Below are 12,500 nucleotides of genomic sequence, written 5' to 3'. Positions count from 1 at the left end.
GAGGGAGCACATCCATCTGAACCCAGTGTGCCTCAAATCCAAATGGTGGCAGCGCCTCGAATTCCACCTCTGGACTAACGATTGCAATTGCTTGCAGACCATCCGTTGCAATCGGGTTCCATGTCTGACTTGCTATCTCTCAAAGTCTGTCTTCTTGCATCCGCTCTACTTTGTCCTCTTTGCGGCCTTCGACGCATTCGTGTTTTCCTTCTTTTTTCCCTGCGTTGTTTTCTTGGCAATTTACCTTCCTGTCTGCCTGTTCCTGGGATGGTTTCTCTCAGGCCACAGTGCAGCGACCTAAAATAAAGTATGATATCACTGGATGGCAAAGAACAATGATCTTGATAAAGGAAGCGACTGCCGTTGCAGGAAATACGTTGCAGAGAAATTCTGTAAAAAAAATAACATTAGAAAAAAAAAAATGAAAAAAAATAAAAAAGCAATATTGAAAATATCGTCCCTTGCACTATTTGCCTTGAATTACTTATTTCCATACTAATTTCAAGGAAATAGATTTCAAGGAATAAAAGGACTCTTTCTTTCTTTCTCTCTTCCAGAGATCAATTGAGTAAGGGAATGCAGGCTTTTCTCAATTCGTTTTTTATGATATGTGAATTCTCTTATGACTATTGGCCGTTCTCTTATGTACGCATCATCAGAGAACAGAATGACACTTACTAGGTGGCAATGTCTTCACCCGACTCGACCATACTCTGCGTTCAGATGTCAAAGAAACATCTTTCTCTGTATATCTATCTATCTGTATCTATGTGTCTATCTATTTACCTACATACCTACGGTTATTGATCCATCTATCTAGTTATATCTACTACTCTATCTATCTATATACATACATCTGACTAGGCATTCTAACTGAACTCAGTTGACAAAGAAAACTTTTAATTCAGGATAGAAAGGAAATAAAAACGCTCTGAACAGTAAATGGGCGTAAATTCTTTTTTAGAAAATCGCTGTCGCACCGCTTCCGGGAATAAGCAACCAGCAGGAAGTAAGAGCAATTGAGATCATTGCATAGAAAACGTGCAGGAAATATCCATGGCGACCCGGAAACACCCATCTCCAGCGCGGGGACACTCACCTGTCTCTGGTGCTTTGGGTACTTTTCGGACATCAACTTTAATGTGCTCCGCGGAATGGCTGGACTGAACCCGAACAGTCCCGCGACGGATGAGCTCCTGTTCAACGGCCTTGGAGTTCTCGTCTGTCGAGAGACAAGGCGCCGTGAGCATAGTGAAAAAGGGATGGAAAAAAGGGCATTTAATGATCCAGCTTCCACAATGAGAGAGGAACTCCACATATCACAGCAAGGGGAACACTATCCCTCAGTAGGGAAAGACCATCCTATTGTAACAAAGAGGAACACTACCTCCCACTGGTGTTCCACTCTGCCTGAAGCCCCGAGGAAGGAACAACCACCTCCCGCCGCAAGAGGAGACGGAACTAAGAGGGGAACACTACCTACTATGGCAGGGGGGGGGGACCTACCACAGCAGGGGAACCTACCACGGGGGGGGGGGGACCTACCATAGCAGGGAACCTACCACGGGGGGGGGGGGACCTACCACAGCAGGGGAGACCTACCACAGCAGGGGGACCTACCACGGGGAGCGGGCTACCACAGCAGGGGGGAGGGACCTACCACAGCAGGGGGGGAACACTGTATAGGTCATCTGCGTCCGCGTAGTCAGGAGAGTCTGGAGGGCGTCGCACACCCACTGCCAATGTGGGGCTGAGACCTGTCTCAGGTTCAGCTTCAGGTAGCCCTCGAAGGGCAAGTCGAGCAGCACGTCGGCCGGAGGACAGTCCAACAGGCATATTTCTGCGAAGGAAAGGGGATGGATGGCTGCCATAGAATTGCTTTTTCACGGATTTCGCAGCCGAGACGCCTTAGCGTGATTTTAGCAATGCTATAAACATGTAGTGGAATAGAAAACGAGTGTATTTCCTTATGGGAAAATTGATTTTGATAATGATATCAATAATCTTATCGTTCCTGTAATTACTATCTTGATATTGTTGTTATCTTGTGAATATAATATCTGGGAGAGATGAAATTTCAATCCTACATCTTGATTTGCAGAGAAATTAATTCCCATTCATGTCCCTCAACATTTGGCACAACGAAATTGTAAACCCTACCTAAGCTACAAAGACGTTTTAACTGTGGTAGCCTCCTTGCCAGGGCTTGCAGTCCTTCGCCGTCTGTTGTGACGTTCAGTGTGTGTAGAACTTTCGGCAGAAGTTCCATCTCAGTTTTTGTCAGGAATCCAGTGTAATCTGGAAGGCGGGAGGCTCAGTTTTCGTTCGTGGATGTGTTAACCATTTCATAATTATTGTTCTTTATGACGGAAGTCTCGATTAATTCCTTATTCTCGGTAATGGTCTCCAAGGGAAGCCACATGGATCCAGCCATATGTAGTCTTCCTACGCCTATCACAATGGGCGCAGAACCGACTCTCGTTAGCGCAAGGCAAAGGCACCACAAAAGCCGCCGCTTCACATCCTACTCCAAAACCACAATTAAGACTGGGATAAAAACCTTATGTTACCATAGGTGCACTATCTTGGGACCTATAGTGGAGGTTGAAAGTTTATTAATCTTACCTGGCTAAATATTATTGAGGGTAAGGAGACTTTAGACATTTGGGCGAAGTTACATATTAACCTCTTTACAGGAAAACATAATGCAAAGGCAACAATTTGGTGGCACAAGCAATGATGTTAGATGACTTTCCCTTTTGTCTTCAGCATAGTATTATGAACAAGTAATGTTAAATGAGAAGGATTGTTTTACTTGTTTTTACTATCTTTATGTCTGGATCTGCTCAAAATATGATCTAATTAATTTGAAATATTGCATGATATTTACCTTGAAAATCAAAGGAAATGTAAAGAATTGTACTTATATTAGACTGTACATAGTTTGTAGAAATTCGATTCATTTAAGATTTGTAGAAATGCAAGGTACCAAGCACTTGCTACCATTCGAATAAGTGAAAGTTACTTGGTGGTTGAACCTTTTTTGCTCATTTTCATGCATATTCGTAATAACACCGGTATTTGAAATCTATAGAAAACTTGTGTATTTAATCTATTTGCTTCTTGTGAAGTTAGATTACTAAATAGAATAACTTATGGTGAACATATCCTGATTCCGGGAATGGGGCGGTGCCCAGGGTAGAGTGTCGCAACAGGAAACCAGTGACACCTTTTGCCCGTCTAGAGACACTTTTGAACCGGTGGAAAAGACAGCTAATATATCGTTTACGATCTTAGAAAGTAGTGAAATGTAATATGAAACCGAAATGTTAATGAAATAATATTCAAATGTTTATACTGAATGTTTAAACTGAATGTTTAAAGGAGCAAGGAGACACATGGGTGGCCACAGAATCGTCCCCGAGGTCAGCTGACCCCTTTGCTCTGTTCCTCTTCAAGGCTACTGTGTGATTTCCACGATACTATTGCTACCTGGCACACACACGCACTAGTATGTGTCAATCTATCCTAAGACGAAGATTTGCACAGTACACACCGGCAGATCAGCCTAGTGACTTTTCTGTCCAAATGCGTGTGAACTCACCTAAAGCCTGTAGATTCTGCAGAACAGGAATTCTTGTCACCAAAGCCAACATTCCTTCCTTATCGGAATAGGTCTTCAATTTCCTAAGAGTCTCTGGAAGGAGTTGCATCCCTGTTGCTGTTAGAGAGCCGACAAAGTTAGTCATTTGGGACAGAGTTCCAGGATGAGTGAACATTTTGAGACAGGTCTCAGACAAGTCATAATCACGAACTGAACCAATGGTAAGGCCAATTTTGATGTCCCTTTTAACCAACTCTTCGAGAAAATAAACTTGCTGGTGCGGTCGCAGCTCGTCTTTTTCCTTCTCCATATAAATTTCCAAGGTGCAATGCTTCATGTGGTCGACCAGAGCCACAAGTTCGGGCAGGAAATTCCCGCCAATACTCAGCATGTTACGCTTTCCGAGCACCCTAGCACACTCCTTTACTATATTTGGATGTTTCTCTGAAACCATGACCATTTGAAAAATTCTGTCACATTCTTGTAATGATAGCTGGTCAATGTACAGGATGAGGCTGATGATAGCTGTAGCAAGTTTGCCTAACAGGTCCTTATGTGACATCACTAAAATACGAGTGATATTAAATATAATATTCACCAGTAACATCACACTTTCTATTGATATCCACATCCATGAGAGTTGTCTTGCTTCCTCAATACTATCTGCATAAATTCGTAATATAGGGTTTTTACTGAACATCTGTTCAGCAACCTCTTCATCAAAAGGTAATTTCCCCATGCTAATATCTCTTCTTTTCTCCATGTCAGTCAGACTTGGTATTTCTAGAAGCCCTGCTAAGTCTGGTAATGGCAGAGACATCTTGGACAGCTCTGTGGTTACATAACCAGCGGCCCAATATTCCTGGAACTGATTGTGTGGGAAGGACCAAATATAGGTGATAAAAAGTCCTTGACGGGCTTTCTTCGAGACTAGAAATCCTGACAGCATTTCTTTGTATGGCAGATTCAGACTGCCACTCTTCGATTTTAATTTTTCTACTGTTTGTGACAGCAGGTCATGTTCGCGTTCCTTTAGACCCCGGAGAGCAACTTCCTTTTGGAACTCATGATATTCCTTGATTTTGTCATCAACATCGACAATGCCCTTTGCCGCCAGCCTTTTCGTGATCTTCTCCACCATAAGGGCTGTCAAATCCCCATAGATGTCTGGTGAGCTCTGACCTGGTGCCTCAACTTCACGTATGATCGCCAGTGTCAGGGTTAAAGGAATATCTATTTTTTCCTTTTCCAGATTCAGAACTTTGAGATTTGTCACAATTTTCTCCTTAAGCTCATCCCTGCGAGTTGGATTCTGTACTAGAGCAAGCAAAGTGTTTTCAACAAAGTAAGGCCGGTCTTCTTGTCGTATCCCTTTGATTTCTACATTAATTACATGCCTCTTATTCTTCATTATTTGGGTCAGCTCTTTTGCGGGGCCTGGTCTTGTGGTGATCACAATACGCATTTTCCCTGGATAGCTTAGGAGGTCGGTGATGAGTTTCTTTGCCTCTTTGGTCACTTCATCATAGCCATCCAACAGCACAACGACCGGCATTGCCAGGAAAAGATCTACAAAAATGTCGGAAGTAAGTCCGGATCCCTGAAATGTGTCATGAAGGAGACTCATGAGCATGTCCTTCCAACAGGTAATGGTGCAACCTCTTAGCTGCAGGTACAGCAGAGGCGAGACGTCTCTAAGTCCCTTGATTTGCGAGGGATCTCTCACCCACATCTCCAGCATGTGCTTCAACAGCGTGGTTTTCCCTATTCCTCCTTCGCCCGATATTATGATCACTTCCGGCAGGCGACCACTTCGCGGCGCGACCTGCAGCAGATTCTCGTGGGATATGTCACAGAGCTGATAATTCTGCTCCTGAGAGGGCGTCATAGTCGACGTGTCTTCTATGATTACCAGGTTTGTAAAGTTCAGACTCGGCCGGATCTTCAGATCAGGATACAGCCACTGTGCAAGAGTCACATCCCACAACTGAGGGTAAAGACCATGCAATTCCTGCTGACTGTCTCTTTCGACTTTGTTGCGAAGTGCTTCCTGAAAGATTCGAATCTCTTGCTGTAGTTGTGGGAGGTTATCCAGGTCATAGCTTTCGAGAGGTTCTCTAACCTTTTGCAAAAGCCCTTGGAAATATAATTTGATTTCCCACACTTGATTACGGAAGACGTGTGGATGTATCCCACATCGATTCCCAGCAAGTCTGAGGATTCTGGACAACAAACACTTCAGCTTTCTTAACTTTTTTATGAGCTTCTGGTCCGACAGCTGCTGAACATCATTTGTGTGTGCGATGTGGTTCCTCTTTAGTTTTAGATTATGGAGCAGAGGTTCTAACGTTTGACCCGATTGGGGGGAAGTCCAGGCAGAGTTCCCGGGGCCAGCTAGTCCACACATGAGCTGGAGAATGCTATAGAGAAGAGAAATATCATACTCCTGAAATGGCGCACCTTTCTCTATCAAATTCCTTTGCTCGCTATTAAACTTGCGCTTATAGTCTGCCCTCGAGTATCCTAAGCTAAGGAAATAAGTCTTAACACATGGCCCTCCCTGGTACATCCACTCCACCGCCTGCACAAACACCGCACGGCCCTTCGTGATCACAGCCACCTGGTACCGGAACCCATTGACTGTGTGCCTCGTGAGCTGTGTTATTCTGGAGGAATGTCGCTGTGTTGCCATCTCCCTGGGATTTCAAGGATTAGTTCTCACTACTGGTCCACACTTCGATGTCCAAAGTCATGTTTGCTTCCATTCTCCGACCTGAAACGAAAAGGCAACCTATCATGTCAATTCAAGATCGATTTCAGAATGATCAGTATGATTAATGGGGGCTCTACTAATAATAATCTTAGTAGTAATCTTAATAATCTTAGTAATTATCTCCTCACAATGTAGGTTAGTAATAAGTTTATGTTCCTGCTTGATGGGTTATGACATGCTTGGTTGCACTATAAACTTCAAAAACTGAGAAAGGTGTGCCAGTCAGACTGACAATTACAGTTTTCCATAAAAAAATATTTCTACAGCATATAAATTTTTCTGGGCTACTCTCAATCTTTAGGACTGCTCTGATGTTACTCATCGTCTCAGAATATGGCCAGTAATGAAAGGGATTACCTACAAATATAAACGGAAAAATATAATATTTATACTTCACTTATTTTGGGGAAATCATTATGGAAAGAACTGAAACTGTATGACAAAAAAAGATGACAGTCCCTAGAATAACTTATTTGAACATATATATATATATATATATATATATATATATATATATATAATATATATATAATATATATATATATATATACATATATATATATATATATATATATATATATATATATATATATATATATATATATATATATATATATATATATATATATATATATATATATATATATATATATATATATACATATATATATATATATATATATATATATATATATATATATATATATATATATATATAATATACATATATATATATATATATATTGGAGATTAATGGTACCTCCGGACTAAAACTACTCCCCCCACCGTGCACAAGGCCGACTGGTGGGGGTACCAGGCCACACACCTCTTAAATATGATTTCCCAGACAAGACAACGGCCCTCATTCCCCGGAAGCGAAGGAGCCCCTGGTCACGGCGGCGATCAGGTTCGCTCCGGAGCAGAGGGAGCTAAGAATCTCCGGGTAGACCCAGGCCGCCTAAAGATGATGAACTTATGCACATACAATGTAAGGACCCTGAGAACAGAATCTGATGTTATGACACTGCTTGAGGAACTTTCATTTATTAAATGGGATATTGTAGGACCTTCTGAAGTTAGGAGACTAGGCGAAGAGCAGAAATTACTAAATGATGGGCACTTATTATACTGGCGAGGTAAACCCTTGGATAGCAAACAAGAATCAGGAGTAGGTTTCTTAGTTCACAAGCGACTTGAAAAGAATGTTAGGGAATTCTATAGTGTGAGCGAAAGAGTAGTTTCTGTAATACTGAAACTAAACAACAGATATAGCCTAAAAATTATCCAAGTGTACGCTCCTACCAGCAGTCATAGTGATGAGGAGATAGAGAGCTTCTATGAAGATGTGCAAGCAGCTACCGATAGAGCAAAAACCCATTTTACCGTGATTATGGGGGATTTTAATGCCAAGATAGGAATAAGGGAAGATGGAGAAATATCGGTTGGGAAACATGGAATAGGCACCAGAAATGAGAGAGGGCAAAGATTGATAGAATTCGCCGAAGCTCGATCTCTTAAAATTATGAATACATTCTTAGAAAAGAGAACCGGGAGGAAATGGACATGGAAATCACCATCCGGCATTAAAAACGAAATTGACTTCATAATCACCAATAGGCGTGACATCGTACAAGACGTAACCGTTATCAATAAGTAAATGTCGATAGCGACCATAGACTGGTCAGGAGTAGAGTTAAGTTACAGCTAAGAAGGGAACGAAACAAGCTCATACAAAAGCCTCTCGCTAATCTAACCAACATCAAGACTAGGGCGACGGAATTCAGTATCAACATCCGAAACAAATACTCAGCTCTCGAAGAAGATCTTGACATAGACCAAATGAACGACCAATTCAGTGAGATATTAACGGAAGCTGCACTTGAAATAGGGGGTAAACACGAAAAAGAAAGGTTCAGTAAGCTTTCGGTAGAGACAAAAGAGCTTATGAAACAGCGTAGGGAAATGAAAATAACATCAATCAGAGAGAAGATAGAATCAACAGAGCTGACTAAGACGATAAACAAGAAGAAGAAAGAGGATGTACGCAAATTTAACATACGAAAAATAAACGAAGCTCTGCTTGCCGGCACCAGCCTTAAGGCAACAAAGAGGAGGCTCGGAATAGGGAAAAACCAAATGTATGCAGTAAAGAAACCCAACGGAGAGGCGACATACAATAAAAATGAAATTATCAAAGTAATAGAAAACTTCTATCGCAATCTATACCAATCAAACGACCAACCACATACGGAGACAAACACAACAATTGGAGATGTCCCAAACATCACGGTAGATGAAGTAATTAGGGCACTAAAAAGCATGAAAAGAGGAAAAACACCAGGAGAAGACGGCATCAGTGTAGATCTTATTCAAGACGCAGGAGAGATTGCGGCAGTAAAGCTGGCCAGTCTTTATAACAGATGTCTAGACGTCGGTAAAATTCCGAAGGCCTGGAAAAACGCAATAATAATTTTAATACACAAAAAGGGAGACGCAAAAGACTTATAGAATTACCGACCTATAAGCCTCCTCTCAGTAATCTATAAACTGTTCACAAAAATCATCACAGCCCGTCCCACCGACACATTAGATTCAAAACAACCCAGGGAACAGGCAGGGTTCCGCAGTGGATTCTCAACTACAGACCATATCCACACACTAGCTCAAATAAGGGAGAAAACGAACGAATATAGGAAGCCCCTGTGTATGGGATTCGTAGATTATGAAAAGGCATTCGACTCGGTACAGATATCTGCAGTACTGGATGCAATTCGTAAACAAGGAGTAGAGGAAATATACTGCAGATTATAAGAGGATATATATAGAGATGGTACAGCGACCGTCAAAATCCACGCAGAAACCAATAAAATACCAATAAAAAAGAAGGGCGTTAGGCAGGGCGACACCATCTCACCGAAGCTATTTACAGCCTGCTTAGAGGAAGTATTCAAGAAGTTAGACTGGAAAGAGAGAGGGATTAAAATAGGGAATGAGCATTTAAGCAATCTAAGATTTGCAGATGACATTGTTCTTTTCGGTGAGTCAGCAGATGAACTACAACAATTAATAAGCGATTTAAATAAGGAAAGTCTGAAGATTGGCCTTAAAATGAACATGAAAAAGACTAAAGTCATGTTCAACAGTCGAACCCCAGTTAAGCAAATACAAATACAAGGCGAGGTACTAGAAGCAGTGAACGAGTATGTATACCTAGGGCAACTCATTCAGTCGAGTACATCCTGCGAAGCCGAGATAAAACGGCGAATCAGGCTAGGTTGGAGTGCCACTATGTCTAAAGAGAAAGATTTTTGACCAATGCGTCCTCCCCGTCATGACATATGGATCAGAGACATGGACTACGACCAAGGCACTCGAGAGGAAATTAGTAAGCGCCCAAAGAGGAATGGAAAGGCTTATGCTAGGAGTTAGCTTAAGAGACAAGAAGAGGGCCACATGGATCAGGCAGCAAACAAGAGTAGAGGATATACTCAAGACCATCAAAAAGAAAAAGTGGCAGTGGGCTGGACACATATATCGGAGACAGGACAACAGGGGGACAAAGAAAACAACAGAATGGGTAATACACGACACAAAAAGACCCAGGGCAAGACCAATGACTAGATGGCGGGATGAAATAGCAAAATTCGCAGGAGTAAACTGGAATCAGAGGACACAAGACCGGAATGACTGGAAAAGATTGAGAGAGGCCTACGTCCTGCAGTGGATTGATACAGGCTGATGATGATGATGATATATATATATATATATATATATATATATATATATATATATATATACATATAGACACACACACACACACACATATGTATATATATTTATATATACATATATACATACATACATATATATGAATATATATGTATATATGTATATATGTATATATATATATATATATATATATATATATATATATATATATATATATATATATATATAAGGGTTTAAACACTACATGTTTAAACCAAGGAGAAGTAAAAGAAACTCTAAAAGTGAAAAATGTTTTAAACACAATGAAACAAAGCAATTTATATGCCAAAACTGTGATAGGAAAAAATGCCACAAATTTGAAAATACTTGAAAAAACAGGAAAGAAATTATAAGTAATATTGATGCTTACCTAACAGGCATCAATAATGAACTAAAAATATATAATCAAGAAAATATACAGAAAGACTGAAGCTGGTTCAAAGACACCAATACTAAAAGTAATTCTAGTCTTGAAACTGAACTGGAAAAAAAAAGTTGTGACGATATATCAGTAGCCATTTTTTTTTTTTTTTTTTAAGAACTAATTAGAATTGAGGAAAGTAGGGACACAATGGCAGAAAATGTATATGCACCCGTATCAGACATTCTGGAAAAGAGGAAATGAGCCATATCGGTGACCAAAAAATCGGCACACCCAAAAAGTGTGAAGGGGCATGCCCACTAGAAAACATAATTCAGAAAATGTATGAAGAATTAAAGGACTTTAAGATTCAATGATACAAATATTGAAAGATGAAATTCATGAATTAAAACAAGAGCAAAAAGAAAAACCTAAAGAAAAAAAGGTAACTCAGGCTGCTGAACTGGAAATAGAAAAGGCTGTATACAAGACACTAAAAATGTAAAAGTAAAGCCAAAGAAGAAACAATAAAATCCAAGAGGTGAGCAAAGTAAAGTAAATCAGTAAGAAGAAAAAAAGCTGAAATAGTAAGGCAAAAATCGGATAAACAGGCCAAGAATATTCTAGACAATGATATTTCAGACACTGAACAACCAAAAAAAGATGATGAGGCTGACTGGAAGGTTGTAGGCGACAAAAAGAAGCAACCAAAACATCCTACAAAAGAAAAGTCAGAGAAGAAAAATGAAGATACATTCAGAGCAAATAGGCTCTTTATATACAATCTAGAAGAAAATGATCCTGAAATCAGGAAAACAAATGATACGAAAATGATTAATGATATCATAACAAAATTGAACCTCAATTAAAATATCAAAGTTGAGAGTGCCTTTAGAGAGGGCAAATATTTAAAGGAGGCTTTGAGACCAAGGCCAATTAAGGTCAAATTAGAAAATGAAAAACAGAAATTGAAACTGATTGGAAAGAATATGAAACTAAAGGAAATTGATGAATATAAAGAAGCATGGATATCACCGGACTTGAGCTATGAAAAAGGCAAAATAAAAATACATTGATAAATAAACTAAGAGAAAACAGAGAAAAAGACGGAGCAGGAAAACACTGGTATATCACCAGCAACAGACAAGGACATTCAGTCCTGCGAAGCATACCTATTCGAACAAAAGCAGGTAATGAAACGCCCACCGCTACACCGGGGGAAGGTCCAGCTCCCCCAAAATAGGGGGAAACGACATCAATAGTTGATAGGTAATGTAGACACGCAAATAAATAATTTATTTGAGACTCTCATATTGCTAAACATGCAGGGATTATATCCAAAAAGTAACTAGACAAAACCTACATATCGAGAGGACATGGCAAAGATCAACAATTATTCAATGCTAGCTCTTACAGAAACTCATCTGAATGAAGACATAAAAAATGAAGAAATTAAAATTAATAACTATGAGCTAATAAGGAAAGGTAGAAATGAGAGAAGCAGAGGAGGAGTAGCTCTTTATATCAGGAAAGAATTAGCAATTAGAATGGATACTCTTATAGAATACTCTAATAATACAGTAGAAATACTAGGGGTATTGACAAAAGATAACAAAAGAGCTAAACATTATTTTATACAGACCTGGAACAGAAACATCTTTCAATGAATCACTAGGCATTATTAGTAATCACATTGTCAATACAAGGGAAATTGAAGCTATTATTATACTTGGCGATTTTAATTTCCCCTTTATCGATTGGGAAACAAAGAAAATAAAGATAGGAGCAAATGCCACTAAAGATGAAAAACAACCAGCGAGAATGCTTTTAGATTTTGATGATTTTTTTTACCTTAACCAAATCATCAATATTCCAACAAGGGAAGAAAATATACTGGACCTTGTTTTCATTATTATAGGGGAAGATGTACAAAACATATCATCAACTTATACAGCCCAATCGGACCACAAAATAATTGAAATCACAATGAATAA

At 39.7% G+C, this 12,500-nt stretch overlaps 1 protein-coding gene across 4 annotated transcripts in view; it reads right to left on the bottom strand.

Annotated features, from left to right (window-relative positions):
- The window catches only part of LOC122244118 (uncharacterized), a 17,747-nt gene that overhangs the window by 272 nt on the left and 4,975 nt on the right, over positions 1–12,500 (bottom strand). For 2 of the 4 annotated variants that reach the window (XM_086533590.1, XM_086533593.1), the window contains exons 2-6: positions 3,605–6,377; positions 2,161–2,298; positions 1,661–1,840; positions 1,100–1,222; positions 1–297 (exon numbers count right to left, since the gene is read on the bottom strand). The exon at positions 1–297 is cut by the window's left edge and continues 272 nt beyond it. In XM_086533590.1, coding sequence (XP_086389716.1) covers positions 278–297; positions 1,100–1,222; positions 1,661–1,840; positions 2,161–2,298; positions 3,605–6,296 — 3,153 coding nt within the window. In that variant the 5' untranslated portion in view covers positions 6,297–6,377 and the 3' untranslated portion in view covers positions 1–277. Of the gene's footprint in view, positions 298–1,099; positions 1,223–1,660; positions 1,841–2,160; positions 2,299–3,604; positions 7,122–7,203; positions 7,408–12,500 lie in introns of those variants that run through there. The other 2 variants (XM_086533591.1, XM_086533592.1) reach the window with 2 other exon arrangements.

The sequence above is a fragment of the Penaeus japonicus genome, unplaced genomic scaffold, assembly GCF_977035675.1.
Source record: "Penaeus japonicus unplaced genomic scaffold, GWHDUDI00000001_assembly GWHDUDI00000039, whole genome shotgun sequence".
In the NCBI taxonomy this organism is placed as follows: domain Eukaryota; kingdom Metazoa; phylum Arthropoda; class Malacostraca; order Decapoda; family Penaeidae; genus Penaeus; species Penaeus japonicus.
This window is presented reverse-complemented; position numbering and strand designations above follow the sequence as displayed.